A 19,943-nucleotide genomic window follows, 5' to 3' on the forward strand; every position below is an offset into this window, starting at 1 on the left:
AGAAACCATAACTAATAACATACAAACTCCAGAAGATAAGCTAGAACTGGGATCTTCTAAAAAGTAAACACTTAGGCTCATCAAAAGACTTCACCAAAAGACTGAAAAGAGAACCTACAGACGGGGAAAACAATTTTGGATATTACAAATCTGACAAAGGTCTAACCTCTAAAATCCACAGGAAAATCCAACACCTCTATCATAAAAAGGCAAATAATCCTATTAAAAAATGGGCAAAGGAAATGAACAGAAATTCACCAAAGAAGACATTTAAGCGGCTAACAGACACATGAGGAAATGCTTGCGATCACTAGCTGATAGGGAAATGCAAATCAAAACCACAATGAGATACCATCTCACCCCAGCATTACTGGCACGAATCAAAAAAAACTGGAAATAACAAATGTTGGAGAGGCTGCAGGGAGATTGGAACTCTTATGCTTTGCCAGTGGGAATGCAAAATGATATCACCATTTTGGAAAATAATATGGCACTTCCTTAGAAAACTAGAAATAGAAATACCATATTATCCAGCAATCCCACTCCTAGGAATATATCCTAGAGAAATAAGAGCTGTCACATGAATAGACATATGCACACCCACGTTCACTGCAGCATTGTTCACAATAGCCAGAAGATGGAAATAACCTAGATGCCCATCAACAGATGAATGGATAAACAAACTACGGTACACACACACAATGGAATACTACACAATGATAAAGAACAATGATGAATTTGCGAAGCATCTCACAACATGGATGAATCTGGAGGGCATTATGCTGAGTGAAATAAGTCAGTCACAAAAAGACAAATATTGTATGAGACCACTACTATAAAAACTCATGAAAAGGTTTATACACAAAAAGAAACAAATCTTTGATAGTTACGAGGGATGGGAGGGGTGAGGGTGGAAAAACACTAAATAGACAATGGATAAGTAGTAACTTTGGTGAAGGGTAAGACAGTACACAATACTGGGGAAGCCAGTACAACTTGTTCAGGGTAAGGTCATGGAAGCTCCACGGACAAATCCAAACTCTTTTAGGGCCTGAATTGCTGGGCTGAGGGCTGTGGGGATGATGGTCTCAGGGAACATCTAGCTCAGTTGGCATAACATAGTTCATAAAGAAAATGTTCTACATTTTACTTCGGTGAGTAGAGTCTGGGTCTTAGAAGACTATGAGCAGCCATCTAAGATACTCCACTGGTCCTACCCCTTCAGGAGCAAGGGAAAATGAAGAAAACTAAAGACACAAGGCAAAGATTAGTCCAAAGTACTAATAGACCACAACTAATATGGCCTCCACCAGACTGAGTTCACTACAACTAGATGGTGCCCAGCTACCACCATTGACTGCTCTGACAGGGATCACAATATTGGGTCCTAGACACAGCAGGAGAAAAATGTAGAACAAAATTCTAACTCACAAAAAAAGACCAGACTTACTGGCCTGACAAAGAGTGGATAAACCCTGAGAGTATGGCCTCCAGACACCATTTTAGCCCAGTAATGAAGTTGCTCTGGAGATTCACCTTTTAGCCAAAGATTAGACAGACCCATAGGACAAAACGAGACTAAAGCGGCACAGCAGCCCAGGGGCAAGGACTAGAAGGCAGGAGGGGACAGGAAAGCTGGTAATAGGGAACCCAAGGTCGAGAAGGGAGAGTACTGACATGTTATGGGGTTGTTAACCAATGCCATAAAACAATATATGTACTAACTGTTTAATGAGAAACTAGTTTGTTCTGTAAACGTTCATCTAAAGTTCAATTAAAACAAAATTTTTTTTTAGAGGTTCAAGTCTACCCAGAGCCGCCTCAGAAGAAAAGCCTGGAGATAACTACTTCTGAAAAATCAGCCATTGAAAATCCTATGAAGCACAGTTCTACTCTGACATGCATGGGGTAGCCATGAGTTAGAAATGACTCCACAACAACTATTTAATAGGAAAAAATAACTAATCAGTAACATTTCCTTTGATCTGTGATACTGCTTACTCTTTTTTTTTTTTTTATTGTACTTCAGGTGAAGGCTTACAGAACAAATAGCTTCTCATGAAACAGTAGTACACATATTGTTTTATGACATTGGTTAACAACCCCACAACATGTCAACCCTCTAACTTCTCAACCTTTTTTTTTTAGTGAAAATACACATAGCCAAAGATACACCATTTCAAAAAATTTCTACATGCACAGTTCAGTGACATTGACTGTGCTCTTCCAATTGTGCTGCTATTCTCACTTAAGATGAAGGCTTACAGAGCAAAACAGTTTCTCATTTAACAGTTACTACAAATGTTGCCCTACGACAATGGTTAACAATCTCACAACACATCAACAATATCCTTACTCAACCTTGGGTTCCCTATCACCAGCTTCCTTGTCCCCTTCTGCCTTCTGGCCCTTGTCACTGGACTCCTGTACCTCATTAGTCTCATTTGGTTTTACGGGGCTGTCCACTCCCAGGCTGAACGGTGAACCTCGGAGGTAACTTCACCACTGAGCTAAAAGGGTGTCTGGGGGCCATACTCTTGGGGTTTCTCCAGTCTCCTTTAGGCCAGTAAATCTGGTCTCTTTTGTGAGTTAAAATTACTTTCTACATCCTTCTCCAGCTCTGTCCAGAACCCTCTGTTGTGATCCTGGTCAGAGGATACTGCTCTCTCTTGTTTTAACTCTTAGCTCATAAATTGTTCCATCTTTTTTTTTATTATTTGCTGCTTCCTTCTCCTTTTCAAGCCTCTAAATATTGGAATATATTTGGGTAAAAAAAATTGGGCTTTTCCTTTCTTTACCCACAAACAAAAACAAAAAAAAACCAAACCTGTTGCCATCGAGTTGATTCCGACTCATAGTGACCCTGTAGGACAGAGTAAAACTGCCCCAGAGGGTTTCCAAGGAGCGTCTGGTGGTGTCGAACTGCCAACATTTTGGTTTGCAGCCAAGCTCTTAACCACTATGCCACCAGGGCTCCTTCTTTATCTATAATTATTCATTGGTAATCTTATCCAGTTCTATGGTTTTAAACAACACCTATATCCTGGTAGCGCAGATATTTCTCTAACTTGAACTTTTCACCTAAACTCCAGACTCCAATATCCAATTCTCTACTCAATGTTTCTTCTTAAGCTTATCTCACAGACATTTTAAATTTAAATTCCCTAAAATCTTTATTCTCCTCCCTCAAAACCTGCTCCTCAAGAAGGATAACAGTGTCTTTAAATGCAGACTCTACAGCCAATCAAACCACATGGGTTAAGATCCTAGCTCTACCACTAACGTGTTGTATGTCCTCATGAAATATATCTAAATTACATGTGCTTCATTTTCTGCTTCTGTAATATGGAGATAAATCCATTAATTATCTTGGAGAGCTATGAGAATTAATATAGTACATGTAAAGAAATAAAACCTGCACCCACCATAGTCTGCACGGTTTATACTTCCAAATACAATAAGCAGGAACTCAACTGTCTACTTGTCCTGGACAAGAATCTTGAGGTCATCTTCTATTTCTCATAAACACCATGGCTGTCATGAAATTTTGTCAGATCTATAACTACATCCAGAATATGTTCTTAACAAAACCACCTGTTGGAAGACTTCATGATCTCTTACACAGATTAATGTAATAGCCTCCTAATTGGTTTCTACGCTCCAAATCATGCCTTACTGCAGTTTTTTTTTCTCAAACACCACCAAGTCTGATCATAAAAAAATTAAAATCCATGTTATTTCTCTGTCTAAACTCACATATAGCTTCTCCTCCCATTCAATTTAAAGGTAACATGATCTATCCACCAATTCCTTCTCTGAGGTCATCCTCTCCATCGATCTCAATATGATCAACTACAGCGGCCTTTTGCTGCACTTTCTGTCAAATATTTATCGATTTTCTCTCAATATACATGCATGTCTCTATCAATTGTTTTAAAATACTCCCAAACAGAGACAACACTTCTAAGTATACATTGAAAATACCACCTTCTTATTACTCTTTGTTCCCTTTAAGTGATTTTTATTTTTCTTCAAAATATTTATCATAACCTGGAATATTACCTACTTAATTATTTATTGACTATATTCTCCAATTAGATTTTTAACTCCACGAGAAAAGGCACACCTATTGTTTATTACTAGGTGCAGTGTAATGGATCGTTTTTGTGTGGCCTTTCTCATCATGGTCTTGTATCTCACACCAAAGTGGTCAGATAGGACTGTGCAACTGAGGTAATTGTGGACCACCAAAGGGATTGGTCAGTTTTGCCTTAAAAGAGAGCCAATTCCAGAGCAGAAGAGAATCCCACCACTACCAAGGAAGAAAGCCAGGAGTGGGGAGTGCATCCTTTGGACCTGGGATCCCTGCACTGAGAAGCTCTTGGAACCCGTGGAGAGAGAGAGAGAGACAGAGAGCTCAAGAAGCGGTGGCAGAGAAATGGCAGCAGGAGGCACTGTGGTGGGCTTCCCCACCCACGGAACAAGAAAGCTGAACGCCTTTGGGCATGAGGCTTGCTGGCAGATGAGGGTGCCTCGGAGCACTTACTGGCGGAGCTAAAAGAGCTTTGTAACTCTTGTCTCAGCAGGACAGAAGCTGAGAGGCCAGGGACAGGCGTGCCTGCAGCACAGCTGGAAAGAGACTGTCCTGACAGAACTGTATCCTGAATATTCCTCAACCTGAATTATAATCTGTTACTTCCCTAATAAACCCCATAATCACTGAGTATTGTCTATGACTTCTGTGTGGCCATTGCAATTAGTTATCAAGCCCAGTAGAGAAGTAGACAGTGCTGTGGGAGAGATGGTTGGTGTCAGAATTGGTGAAGATGGTGGAGAAAGGAGGCATGTCTGATCTCTACCTCATAGGAATCAGCTTTGGGCTGTTGATCTTGACTCTCTTTCTCCCTTTTTAGAGGAGATCAGATGCTGTCCCAAGACCGTTTTTATACTAGGAGTAAGAGTTCAGTAATTATTTTTAAAAATGAATGAGTGCATGAATGAAACCTTCTGTCATAATTAGTAGATTCTTGACTTGTTACATTAGAATTTTTATTATTCTGAGTAGCATCAACCTTATTTTTAAAAGATTATTATCAAGAAGGTTTATCTGTTATTGTTAGGTGCCATCAAGTCAGTTCTGACTCATAGCAAACTTATCCACAACAGAACGAGATGCTGCCCAGTCCTGCGCCATCCTCACAACCATTGCTATGTTTGAGCCCATTGTTTCAGCCACTGTGTCTTCCTCTTTTTTGCTGACCCTCTATGTTACTGAGCATGATGCCCTTCTCCAGGGACTGTCACTCCTGATAACATGCCCTAAGTGAGATATTATTTGATGATTTAAAAAAAAAAAAAAAAAACCCTGTTGCTCTCGAGTAGATTCTGACTAACTGTGACCCTAGAGGACAGAGCAGAACTGCCTCATAAGATTTCCAAGGTTGGAATCTTTATGGAAACAGACTACCACATCATGCTCTCACAGAGCAGCTGGTGGGTTCGGCTGGTGGGTTCAAATACCGGTCTTTCAGTTAGGAGCAGATAGCTTAACCACTGTGCAACCAGGGCGCCACCAGGGCTCCTAGATTTGATGATAGGTATACCTAACATCCAAGATGCTTCTGTCAGTTTGTTGTACTGTGGTGGCTTATGTGTTGCTGTGATGCTGGTAACTATGCCACTGGTATTTCAAATACCAGAAAGGTCACCCATGATGGACAGGTTTCACTGAGCAAAGCTTCTAGACTAAGATAGACTAGGAAGAAGGACCTGGAGGTCTACTTCTGAAAAAACTGGCCAATGAAAACCTTATTAATAGCAGCAAAACATTGTCTGATACAGTGTTGGAAGATGAGCCCCTCAGGTTGGAAGACACTCAAAAGACAACTGGGGAAGAGCTGCCTCTTCAAACAAAGCTGACCTTAATGATGTGGATGGAGTAAAGCTTTCAGGAACTTTATTTGCTGATGTGGCATGACTGAAAATGAGAAGAAACAGCTTCAAACATCCCATTAATAATTCAGAACATAGAATGAACAAAGTATGAATCTAGGAAAATTGGAAGTCATTAAAAATGAAATGGAACACATAAAGATAGATATCCTAAGCATTGGTGAGCTGAAATGGATTGATATTGGCCATTATCAATCAGACAATCATATGGTCTACTATGCCAGGAATGATATATTGAAAACGAAAGGTGTTGCATTCATCATCGAAAAGTACATTTTAAGATCTATCCTGAAGTACAATGCTGTCAGTGATAGGATAATATCCATCTGCCTGCAGTATTCAAATTTACACACCAACCACTAATGCCAAAGACGAGGAAATTGAAGATTTTTACCAAGTTCTGCAGTCTGAAATTGATCAAACATGGACTCAAGATGCATTGATACTTACTGGTGAGTGGATAAGCAAAAGTTAGAAACAAAGAAGGATCGGTGGTTGGAAAATATGGCCTTAGTGATAGAAATGATGCCGGACATCTCATGATAGAATTTTGTAAGACCTATGATTTATTCATTGCAAATACCTTTTTTTGACAAGAGAAATGGCAACTATTACATGGACCTCACCAGAAGGAAAACACAGGAATCAAATTGACTATATCTATGGAAAGAGATAATGGAAATGTTCAATATCAACAGTCAGAACTAGGCCAGGGGCTGACTGTGGAACAGACCATAAATTGCTCATATGCAAGTTGAAGCTGAAGCTGAAGAAAATTAAAACAAGTTCATGAGAGCCAAAATACAAACTTGAGAATACTGAATTTAGAGACCATATCAAGAATAGATTTGACACATTAAACACTAATGACCAATGAGTTGTGGGATGACATCACAAACATCATACATGAATAAAGCAAAAGTTCATTAAAAAGATGGGAAAGAAAGAAAAGACCAAAATGGACATTAGAAGAGACTATGAAACTTGCTCTGGAACATAGAGCAGGTAAAGTGAATGGCAGAAACCATGAGGTACAAGAACTGAAGAGAAGACTTCAAAGGTGGCTCGAGAAGACAAAGAAAAGTATTATAATGAAATGTGCAAAGATCTGGAGTTAGAAAACCAGGAGGGAAAAACACACTGGGCATTTCTCCAGCTGAAAGAACTGAAGAAAAAAATCAAGCCTTGAGTTGCAATTTTGAAGGATTCTATGGGCAAAATTTTGAACGATGCAGGAAGCATCAAAAGAAGTCAGAAGGAATACACAGAGTCGCTGTACCAAAAAGATTGGTCAACATTCAAACATTTCAAGAGGTAGCATATGATCAAGAACCAATAGTACTGAAGGAAGAATGCTAAGCTGCACTTAAGGCACTGGCAAAAAACAAAGCCCCAGGAACTGACAGAATACCAGCTGAGATGTTTCAACAAACATGCAACACCAACAGCGCTCACTCATTTATGCCAAAACTTTGGAAGACAGCTAGCAGGCCAACCGCCTGGAAGATATCCATATTTTTGCCCATTACAAAGAAGGGGATTCAACAGGATGCAGAAATTATTAAACAATATCATTAATAACATAAGCAAGTAAAATTTTGCTGAACATAATTAAAAAGCTAGAAATAGAAATACCATATGATCCAGCAATCCCACTCCTAGGAATATATCCTAGAGAAGTAAGAGCTGTCACATGAATAGACATATGCTCACCCATGTTCACTGCAGCATTATTCACAATAGCAAAAAGATGGAAACAACCTAAGTGCCCATCAACAGATGAAAAGATAAACTATGGCACATACACACAATGGAGTACTATGCAATGATAAAGAACAATGATGAATCTGCTAAACATCTCACAACATGGATGAATCTGGAGGGCATTATGGTGAGTGAAATAATCACAAAAGGACAAATACTATATGAGACCACTATTATAAAAAATCATGAAAAGGTTTACACATGGAAAAAAGCAATCTTTTATGGTTATGAGGGAGGGCAAGGGTGGGGAGGGAAAAAGACTAACTAGACAATAGGTAAGTGGTAACTTTGGTGAAGAGTAAGACAGTACACAATACTGGACAAGTCAGCACAACTTGACCAAGGCAAAGTAGTAGAAGCTTCATAGACACATCCAAACTCCCTGCAGAACCAAAGTATTGTGCTGAGGGCTGGGGACCATGGTCTTGGGGGACATCTAGCTCAACTGGCATAACATAGTTTATAAAGAAAATGTTCCACATCCTACATTGGTGAGTAGTGTCTGGGGTCTTCAAAACTTGTGAGCGGCCATACTCTACTGGTCCCATCCCGTCTGGAACAAGGGAGAATGAAGAAAACCAAAGGCACAGGGAAAGATTAGTCCAAAGGACTAATGAACCACTACTACCACAGCCTCCACCAGACTGAGTCAGTACAACTAGATGGTACCTGGCTACCACCACCGAATGCTCTGATAGGGATCACAATAGAGGGTCCTAGACAGAGCTGGAGGAAAATGTACAACAAAATTCTAACTCACAAAAAAAAAAAAAACAAATACCAGACTTACTGGTCTGACAGAGACTGGAGAAACCCCGAGAGTATGACCCCCAGACACCCTTTTAACTAAGTACTGAGGTCACTCCTGAGGTTTACCCTTCAGCCAAAGATTAGACAGGCCCACAAAACAAACAGTAATACATGTAGCACAACCATGTATGCGAGACTAATGGGCACACTAGCCCAGAGTAAAGGATGAGGAGGCAGGAGGGGACAGGAAAGCTGGACAAATAGAAATGGGGAACCCAAGGTCGAGAAGGTCAGAGTGTTGACATGTTGTGGGGTTGGCAACTAATGTCACAAAACAATATGTGTATTAATTGTTTAATAAGAAACTAAGTTGTTCTATAAAACTTCATGTAAAGCATAATAATAAAAAAAAAAAGATATAACCTGTAAAAAAAGAAATCAAACGATGTATTGCATAGGGCAAATCTGCTACAAAAGATCTCTTTAAAGTGTTGAAAAGCAAAGATGTCACTTTGAGGACTAAGGTGTGCCTGATCCAAGCCATGATATTTTCAAACGCCTCATATGCACGTGAAAGCTGAATATGAATAAGGAAGACCGAAGAAGAATTAATGCCTTTAAATTATGGTTTTGGCGAAGAATATTGAATATACCATGGACTGCCAGAAGAAAGAAGCAACAATGGTGAGACTTCGTCTCACATACTTTGGACATGTTATCAGCAGGGACCATCTCCTGGAGAAGGACATTGTGCTTGGTAGAGGGTAAGTAAAAAGAGGAAGACCCTCAAGGAGATGGATTGACACAGTGGCTGCAACAATGGGCTCAAACACAGCAATGATTGTGAAGATGGTGCAGGACCCGGCAATGTTTCATTCTGTTGTATATAGGGTCGCTATGAGTCAGAATAGACTCAATGGCACCTAACAACAACATGGTCTACTGATTTTTGACAAGGGTGTTAAGTCCATTCAGTGGGGAGGGAACAGTTTCATCAACGTATCGTGCTGTCAAAATTGCATTTCCACATGCAGGAAAATGAAGCCAGATCTATATCTCAAACCATAAACAAACACTAACTCAAAATGGATCAAATACTTAAGTGTTAAATTTAAAACCATAAAGTTCTTGGAAGAAAGTATGGGGGGGTGTTAAGGAATCAAATTTTTTTTTAATGATAGATTATCAAACTCAACAACGAATGCATGGGCAGCAGAAGACAAAATAGATAATTGGGGCCTCATAAAAATTAAATGCTTATGTTCATCAAAATACTTTATCAAAAATGTAAGAATACAACCTACAGACTCAGAAAAAATTTTTGGGAACCCAATATCCAATAAGGGTCTAATATCAAAAATATATATATAAGAATTCTACAACTTAACAACAAAAAGACAAATAATTGAATCAAACATGGGCAAAGGACTTGGATAGACATTTCACCAAAGAGAATATTCAAATAGCCAACAAACACATAAAAAGTTGCTCAGTCTTTAGCCACTGGAGAGATGTATATCAAAACCACAATGAGGAACCACCTCACTCCCCCTAGGATGGCTAAGATAAAAAATGAAAATAACAAATGTGGCAAGGATATTGGGAAATTGGATCCCTTTTCCATTCCTATTCAGAATGCAAAATCATACAGCCATTGTGGAAAACTGTAGCAGTCCCTCAAAAAATTAAAAGAGAACTACCACATGACCTAGCAATTCCACTCCTAGGTATACAAACAAGGGATTAAAAAACAGTGATGTGAATAAACTTACGCACACCAATGTTCATTGCAGCACTATTCGTAATAGTCAAATGGTTGAAACAACTCAAATGTCCATCAGGGGTTGAGTGGATAAAGAAAATGTGGTACATACATACAATGAAATACTATTCAACCATAAAGAGAAATGATGTACTGATACATGTGACAACATGGATGAATCTCGAAGACATTATGCTGAATGAAATACGTGAATTGCAAAAGGACAAATACTGTATGATCTCACTTATATGAAATGATAGGAATAGGCAAATATATACAGACAAAAGTTTATTAGCCATTATCAAGGAATGAGGGAAGGGGAGTGGAGTAGACATTGTTTGGGAAGCAGTGAGTTTCTGTTTATGGTGAAAGGGTATTTAGCATCGATTAGGGAAATGGCTGCAAAACATGATCAATGTAGTTGATATCACTGAGATATACACTTGAAAAAGGTTGAATAGGCACATGTTGTGTTATATGTTATATATATATATAAATATATAATTTCTAACAAAAAAGAAAAAGGCAGTGCTGATACTGCTCATGTACAACCAAACACCTCTCAGGATTTGTTTTCTTGGTTTGAAGGTTTAGGGCCATGGTTTCATGGGGCATTCCAATCAATTGGCCCAGCCCAATATTGATTTCAGCGTTTCTGTTCTACCTCTTAGTTCACTCTGTAGTGCCTGGTATCTTAAAAGCTTGACAGCGGTCTTCCAAGGTACAATAATTGGTCTCTATTCACCTGAAGGAGCACAGGAAGATGGAGGATCAGGAATTGGAGGATAACTGGAATACATGTCCAGTTTCCTCCATGAACAACTACCTCCTTTGCCTTGAGACCAGAAATGGTTGGTGCCCAGCTACCGCTACTGAACGATTTGATCAAGGGGGGTGGGGTGTGGATCAGAACTCAGAACTTCAAATTCTCATGGAATCCAGACTTTCTGAGGCTATTGCCTTGAGGAAATCTTTAAACGTTAAACCTGAAACAGAAGCTATCTGCTGAAGCCATCTTTAAACCAAAAAGCAGTTTAGCTTAATTAGAAAAGAACGTCTGCCTTGAGCATTGTGTTGTTTTAAAGAATTATCTATATGACAGCAAATTGACAACAGCAACTCAAAGAAGCTTAGGGGGCAGTGAGTTAGTGTTGATGACGGTGAAACAATTCGGAAAAAGACATCAAGAAAGGTGGCCCAACTTGAAGAAAGTAACCAATGTCACTAAATTGTACATGTAGAAATCGTTCAATCGATATATGTTTACTGGGTATATCTTCACCAAAAGTGAAAAAAAAGAAAAGTTAACAAAGAAGAAGTTAGGAAAGGGAGTTTGAATATAGGGTAAGGAAGCTGCACGTGTCTTTCTATGGTTCAAGAAGTCAAAAGTATATTATACTAGTAAAGGAAGAAAAAAGATAAGAAAGTAATATTTATGCATATAATCATCATGAGTTCTAGAGTCAGAACCCATAAAATAAATTTTATTTCTGGAGAGTAGGACTGAATGTAGGGGATGATTATCATTGTCTTTATGTGCTGTTTCATTTGAATCTTTGAAAATTGTGCAAATATTAAATTTATAAATAAATAAATTATAACAATGTATAGTTCTCACCCCTAAAATAATTTATTATGCAAAGCACACTGATGCCAAAGAGAATACTATTCCAGAAGATTTATGAAAGAAAAATAATTAGGTTTTTGGAATCATGGCATCTTCTCAATAAGACTGAAACAAGGTTTAATAAATGGTGGACTCACATTTAAGGGAAGAACAGAATGTGCATATATTGCAGTAATAAATTGTTAGTACTTAGTATCTGTAATTTGAGAACCTTCATAAAAATTGTAATAATATCCTTTATATCTAATTTGAATGATTTAATATAGTCATATAAACAGGTACAACTGGAAAAACAATAATCTGTTTAACACTTATTATTAAAAAAAATAATTAATCCTGCTGAAGGATTATTACCAGGATGGGATGCAATTAATTAGGCCTCTGAACAAAATGACCTGTTTTCAAAATGACTTGTTTTCAAAATTGAACAGAGAATACCTTGAAAATAATTAGGAGGAGGTGAATGGTCCAAAGAGCTATTTATGTTTAAAATATGTTTTTAATATTTCCTATCTTTTCTACAACATGGTAAATATTACAGTCAGCATAGCAAGCAATGTATCATGATATCATGTGAAAAACTATATTGCAGTTGAAGATAAATTTTAATGAACAGTATTCAACATTATTAATACATATAATGTCATTTGTCTTCGTTTAGATTGGCCAGAAGGGGTGGGGGAAATAAACCAAAAAACTAAGGCATGAACTTCAGTGCAAGGAGTTTATTTGGGAGGTAATCTTAAGAAGCAAGAGTAAGGGAGTAATGAGGATAGTACGTGTGTATCAATAGTGGGTCCATTTTGTTGGACCTCAGAAAGCTTAGGATCTTTGTAGATCCCAATCTCTGGCCACTTATCCCATATAAGGTGAAAAATCAAACGGACTGCTTTGCAACTCTGCTCACTAGGACTTTTACCATTTTGCTCTGTCTTTTAGGTCTAAATCTAATTGGGTGATAGCATGACAACAGCTACTTTTTAAAAATATTCCAATTAACATATTGAGCAAATTTATTTATTTATTGCTCAACGTGTTAGCTAGAATATTTTTAAACAAGTCTGAGGTTTTCCTTTGTCAACAAGTTTTAGTAAACCTTCATGAAGCCACTGGTGTGAACTAATTGAGAAATACTGAAGCAACAGATGGAAGTGATATGGTCTAGGATCCTTGTTCACCCTATTTATTGTGCTATCACAACTTTTTCTAGTCAAGTCCTAGATATACCATTTTGATTATTGGATAGATTACTATTGTGCCCACTTAATCTTACAGTTCTGTGGATCTGAAAATACCCAAATTATGATATTCAACTTCAGTAACATAGTCACTATTCCATGGTCACATGCTCAACTCTACAAGGGCCCAGTAGCCCAACAGGAGCTGCAACAGAACCCTACGGGTCTGTATTGCAAATCTCCTATTCATACACACCAAAGATTTCCCAATTGTAATATAATCTAACAAGGGTATCTTTACTTTCATTGAATCTTAGTGGTCATAAGTACCCAAGAACAGGTCATCTTCATACCTGAACTTGTTTTATATTATCTCCTGCCAAGAGTTTCCTTGTTATCATCAGATAATTTATTGATTTAATTCCACAGTCATTTCATAAAGGTTTGTTTCCTATAGCCACTTCTGGGGCAGCTATTTTTAGTAATATGATTTTCCCCCAAAGTGGAGCCTGAGATAAAGACTTCAGTGCAAGCATTCTTAGGAAGTGATTGCGTAAGCAGGAGGGAGGGAATGGAGAGACAGGCATTATGAAGATTACTGCTGTAGGCAATAGGGCTTGATTCTCCAAGACGTCTGAGAAGAATAGAGAATGAGTCCTAGAATTGTCCATCAGAAAGGTAAGTGGCTGAAGCATTTATTTACTCACTGGTTCTAGTCCCTGACTAGATGATGTTTTCCCTAAATCCTCTGTTTTGGTCCTACTTCTATAAAATCTCATAGTGCACCCTAAGAACAATGATAAATAATAGCAAACAAATTGATTACATCTTTGAAGCACAATAAGGACACTGAAAAAGGTCTTCTCTGGCAAGTGACAAGGAAAAAGCTGACTGACAGTGTCTCTGAAATCAAGAGATGTTAAGATTTCAGGCAGAGTCGGAGTAGGATGAAGAATATTCATGCAGACAAGGCCATATTAATAAATCATTCTTGTATATTAATCAAAAGCCTATATTTGGCCTATCAAATCATGCAAAAATAATTTAAAAATATGCAAGTAAATATAGTGGTAAATGTATATACTTTCTCATGTGTGATCTAACTATACATTAACCACTATGCTTACTTGCTATTTTGAAACTTAATGCATGATTTGATAGGCCAAATATAGGCCTGTGATTAATGTACAAGAATTATTTATTAGTATGGCCTTGTCTGCATGAATCTTCATTACCCTGTTCTGACTCAGCCTGATTACAAGAGATACTGAGACAGACATGTGGCATGGATATCAGAATATATATGTTGATCTGGGATCATTGGTCACATCTGACATTTGACCATTATTAATTCTCTTAACAGCTTAGGCTTTCTTAAATTAAATACAGCAAAACTATCTTTATACAAACTTACATTGCTTCTGGGGTCATGATGCAGACAGCTCCTGCGCACTGACATTTCTGACTGTCATCATAAGGGATCCCCATATTCATGCTCAGTAACTGAACTATAATGACTGCAAGTGATTCCAGACTTATAGTTTTGGGGTGCTGGAAAGAAAAACACAGATACATATGTGCACATTTTGGAAGGTAACTCATTTACCTGGAGAATAATGCAATTACCTTAAAATTCTCTTAATAGAACGCAATAGAGGGATCTAATTATGTTATCTATAGAAGTGCTCTCCACGTGGGCCTAACTCATATGTTACAGGTCCCATTATCAATATAGAAGACTGTAAGAAATGAAATCTTAAAATTTACCAAAATCTCATTGGATGACTCATTTGGTGATATCAAAAGCAAGAAAAAAATTTCCCAATGCAGCTGGTTGAATTACGTATATAACAATGATCCTCATGAAAAGGAAATCTTCAGAGATATACACATACACAGTAGTGCTAGGTGTCAAACTGTGAACAGGTTATGCTCATATATAATTGAATTATTTGGAGATATTATTTTATATGAATATTCATAGTTTTTTCTTAAATTATCTTTTTTGCATTAGTTGATAATATGGTAATAATGAATTATAATAAGAATGTTGCCTTCCAATAGTTGTTTAAACTTTATTTTCAGTATTAAAGTTTTTTTTATAACTTTTATTTTTGTAAAAGAAAGGTGCTTATTATAGCACACTGTGACTGCACTAAATCATATGAAGTTTAAAAAATGGACACATCTCCCAAATTACGTCTAAAATATTTTGATGAATGTATTTCAAGATATGTTTCTAGGCATATATTTTAGCTACCTTCCACTTGCCTCTCTAAATTAAGTTTCCATCATTTTCCACCCTGCTCTCTAGCTTAGGAGCTAAATAGATTATGCCAAATGGTTTCTTTTGCCTCTAGTTTGCCTTGATTCAGTCCAATGGAGAGGAGAGGATGGCGGGAGAGTGACAGCAAGGTATGTATTACCATAAAAGCCACAGTGCCTATGACTTGGCTGTACCTTTGATGGGAAGTTGAGCTTCTGTCTGAGACCATCATAACATGACTCTGCCCTCTCCTGCAAGCCTCGGGTGGCAATCAAATTTCAAATTTATTATTCGTCCCATCATAACACACTCTCCCTACACCTTGCATACACATTAATCAATGGTCTCCTTATCAAATTCTCATGTTTGAATGTACCATATGCTTTCGGTTGGTACTCTGACTAATACTACACAAATGGAAACAAGGAGAGGGAGAGAGAGAAACATACAGAAAATGACTATATGAGGAAGAAAATGAAGGATTCTGCTATATTTCAAGAGTTTAAATAGTAGGATATTAATATTAGTGCAGTTATATTAGATTGTCTTGTTTTCAATAAATCTTTATGATTCTCTCTTTTTAGGAATCAAGATTCCATAAATGCCTTAGATAAAACCTGTTAATATTGCTTAAATTTTCTAAATTTTTGGTCTTCAAAATTCATTAATTATCCAAGTATGATTATTCTGCTAGTAGCTCTTTCAATTTTTGCTTTATATATTTTTGGGGGTATGTGCTTAGGTACATACTGGTTCAGGATTATTATATAATATTAGTAAAATTTTGTTTAATCATAGGTAATTACTTAAAATTCATATTGATTTTTTCCTTTAGAATATTTTGCTGATTTAGTCTGGGGTCTTAAAAGCCTGTGAGCAGCCATCTAAGATACTCCACTGGTCTCACCCCTTGGGGAGCAAGGGAGAATGAAAAGAACAGGATACAAGGAAAAGATTAGTCCAAAGGACTAATGGACCACAGCTACCAAGGCCTCCACCAGACTGAGTCCAGTACAGCTAGATGGTGCCCGGCTACCACCACTGACTGCTCTGACCGGGATCACAACAGAGGGTTCTGGACAGAGCTGGAGAAGGATGTAGAACAAAATTCTAACACACACAAAAAAGACCAGATTTACTGGCCTGACAGAGACTGCAGAAACCCCGAGAGTATGGCCTCTGGACCCTTTTAGCACAGTGGTGAAGTCACTCCCAAGGTTCACTATTTAGCCGGGGATTGGACAGCCCCATAAAACAAAACAGGACAGCAGTCCAGGGACAAGGACTAGAAGGCAGAAGGGGACAGGAAACCCAGTGATAGGGAACCCCAGGTTGAGTAAGGACAGTGTTGACATGTAGTGAGGTTGTTAACCATTGTCATAGGGCAATATGTATACTAACCATTTAATGAGAAAATATTTTGTTCTGTAAACCTTTATCTAAAGTGAGAATAGCAGCACAACTGGAAGAATGTAATTAATGTCACTGAATTGTACATGTAGAAATTTTTGAAATGGTGTATCTTTGGCTATGTATATTTTCACCAAAAAAAAAAAAAAAAAAAAGGTCGAGAAGGGAGAGGGTTGATATGTTGTGGGGTTGTTAACCAATGTCATAAAACAATATGTATACGGACTGTTTAATGAGAAACTATTTGTTCTGTAAACCTTCACCTAAAGTAAAATAAAAAAAATTTTTTTAAAGAATATTTTGCTGATTTAATATTGAATATGCAATGGACTGACAAAAGAACAATTTAGTCTTGGAAGAAATACAGCCAGAGTGCTCCTTGGAAGTGAGGATGGTGAGACTTCGTCTCACATACTTTGGACAGGTCATCAGGAAGGACCAATCCCTGGAGGACATCATGCTTGGTAAGGTACAGGGTCAGCAAAAAAGAGGCAGATCTTCGACGAGAGGAATTGACATAGTGGCTGCAACAATGGGCTCAAACATAGCAACGATTGTGAAGAATGTCACAGGACTCAGCAGTGTTTCTTTCTGTTGTACATAGGGTTTCTATGAGTTGAAACCAAATGACAGCATCTAACAACAACAACACTGTTACTTTTCCTTTGGTTATTTTGGGGTCATTTCCATACCCTTTATTTTAATATTTCTGTGGGATTAATTATTGTGGGTTTGAAACTTGTAAGGAGAGAGAAATCTGATAATTTTTGTCTTCAGCAGTTGAAATTAAAACATTTTTATCTGTTTTCAAAGTCATCCCTTTGGATTTATTCATAATATTTTACTTTAGGTAGTTGTCATATCTTTTAAATAATTTCATTTTATGTGGAACACAAAAATTTTAAGTTCCTTGATGCAGATACACACACACAAACACATACATATATATATATTTATTTTATATTTATATACAACGATTTGCTTGTATGTGATAAGTTGCTTCTCTCTTCCTGCTCTCAAGATTCTGTCTTTGGCTTTTGAGTTTGATGACAGTGTGTCTCAGTGTGGAGATCTTTCAGTTTATCCTATTTGGCCTTCACTGAGATTTTTTCATGTATAGATCCATTGGCTTAGTGTCTTTTCTAGACTACTTTTGCTAAGATTGTATTTATTGTAATTTTGTTGTTGTTGTTAAGTGCTGTCAAGGCAGTTCCAACTCATAGCAGTGCTACGTACAACAGAATGAAACACTGCCTGGTCCTGCACCATCCTCACAATCCTTATGCTTGAGCCCATTGTTGCAGCCACTCTGTCAGTCCACCTCGTTGAGGGTCTTCCTCTTTTTCACTGACCCTCAACTTTACCAAGCATGATGTCCTTTACCAGGGAGTGGTCCCTCCTGATAACTTGTCCAAAATATGTGAAAGGTAGTCTCGCCATCCTTGCTTCTAAGGAGCATTCTCGTTGTACTTCTTCCATTGTCATTTTACTCACTGTAATCTCTATTCCATTTACTTGTGTTCAGCTACTGTTTTGACAGAGTTTTCATCAGACACCAGGAGACAAAAAGAGAAAGACAAAAAAAAAAAGAAAAAGAAGGAAACAAAAAAGAGAGAGATTTTAAAATAAGAAAATAAATCTTCCACACTTTGCGGATTGTCTCTTTGCTGGGGAACTCCTTCAACACTTAGCTAGGCTTTTTACAGCTCTGCCTTAGCCTGTACTTCCTGCTTCCACTAGACTTACAGATCAGCGAGTGGTGAATGCTTAGGATCTTTCCAGATCTTTCCTGAACATGCATCCTGTCCTTGACATATTTGTGGCTTTCTGAATTGCCCAGTATAGATGGATGCCTTTGAATGCCCTAATTTCCCAAAGAAATTCTCACTGGCTTTTCCTCCCATGGTTCTGACACTCTATTATATGCCTCAACCATAATCTTTTCCCCTAGGTGGCTGTAAGTTTTTCATTCACCTTACAATATTTTTGAGGAATGCCCACCACTTTTCCACCGTGAATGAATCCCAAGTTACGCAAAAGAAAGACAAATGCTTTGCATCAGCCCTTCAAGTAGTCCCCAGAGAGGTTAGAACAAACACAACTACTTGTGAATAAGGTCTTCTCTGCTCCTTCTGGAATGAGGGACCAGGGTTCTGCATAGGTAACATGAGCTGCCATCTTCAAGACTGCTGCTGAGCTGGGGAGTAGGTGGGGCAAAGGCAGCTAAAAATGCCACAAAGCTCTCCTTCCATTTTCAAGTTGACTCTTTCTTTGTTCAGCATTTGCTTGATTGCTGTAAACTTTTGACTATTTTCCGGGGTTCTGACAAAGTCATTTCTGACAGTGTCTCCTTGCATTTTGATATTTCTATGCAGGGATATGCACTTGGAAATGACTATGCTGCCATGTTCACTGATGTCACCCATAACATCTTTTCTTTATTCATGAAGACACTGTTTTTTCTCACCTCTCTGATGATATTATTAAAAGTGTTGAAGTTTTATTCCATATGCATAGTTTTTTTTTTTAATTTCTTCCAAGATTCTCCCTGCCTCTGCCCTCGTTTGTAGGTACTAGTTTTTAACTTTCTTTTAGAAGTTTCTCTCAGATATTTGCTAATTCTGCTTATAATACTCAGAAACAACAACAAAAGCCTTTACCTTTGAGTTGATTCTGACTCATAGTGACCCTACAGGACAGAGTAGAACTGCCCCACCAGGATTCCAATGCTGTAAATCTTTGGGGAAGCAGACTGCCACATCTTTCTCCCACAGAGCAGCTGATGGATTCAAACCACTGAACTTTCCATTAGCAGCTGAGTGCTTTAACCATTAAGCCACCAGGCTCCTCAATAACAACAAAAACGTATTGAAATATCTGTTAGTTTGTTGGCTTTCAGTTTCAGTGTGTTACAGGTGAAACTTAACTTGGAAATCCCTCAAAGCCAGTAACTTTATTTTACTGTTAGAGTCCCCATACCAGAGTGTTCTGATTCCCTGCCTGACAGTAAAGGTATTGTTGCTTGAGTTCTTGGAGCAGTATGTCATAGGAGAACTTGGAGTCTCAGCAAGCAGCATTTAGTATTTATACAGCTGATCTTAATTTTTTTATACTGTTTCTAGAACAACAACTTAGCCTAGCGCTCTACAGCACAGAAAAATCTTTATTGCATATTTCGGTCAACTTGGGATAAAAGTTTCTCCTCCACAGAGTCAGGTGAAGAATAATATCTAG

The 19,943-nt window shown here is 37.9% G+C and overlaps 1 protein-coding gene across 1 annotated transcript in view; it reads right to left on the reverse strand.

The window, feature by feature from the left end:
• Positions 1–19,943, reverse strand: part of ADAM2 (ADAM metallopeptidase domain 2) — a 236,309-nt gene that overhangs the window by 51,779 nt on the left and 164,587 nt on the right. Inside the window, exon 11 of the mRNA XM_004382138.2 lies at positions 14,448–14,584. Coding sequence (XP_004382195.1) covers positions 14,448–14,584 — 137 coding nt within the window. The remainder of the gene's footprint in view (positions 1–14,447; positions 14,585–19,943) is intronic.

This window comes from Trichechus manatus, unplaced genomic scaffold (genome assembly GCF_000243295.1).
Source record: "Trichechus manatus latirostris isolate Lorelei unplaced genomic scaffold, TriManLat1.0 scaffold00090, whole genome shotgun sequence".
Taxonomy (NCBI): domain Eukaryota; kingdom Metazoa; phylum Chordata; class Mammalia; order Sirenia; family Trichechidae; genus Trichechus; species Trichechus manatus.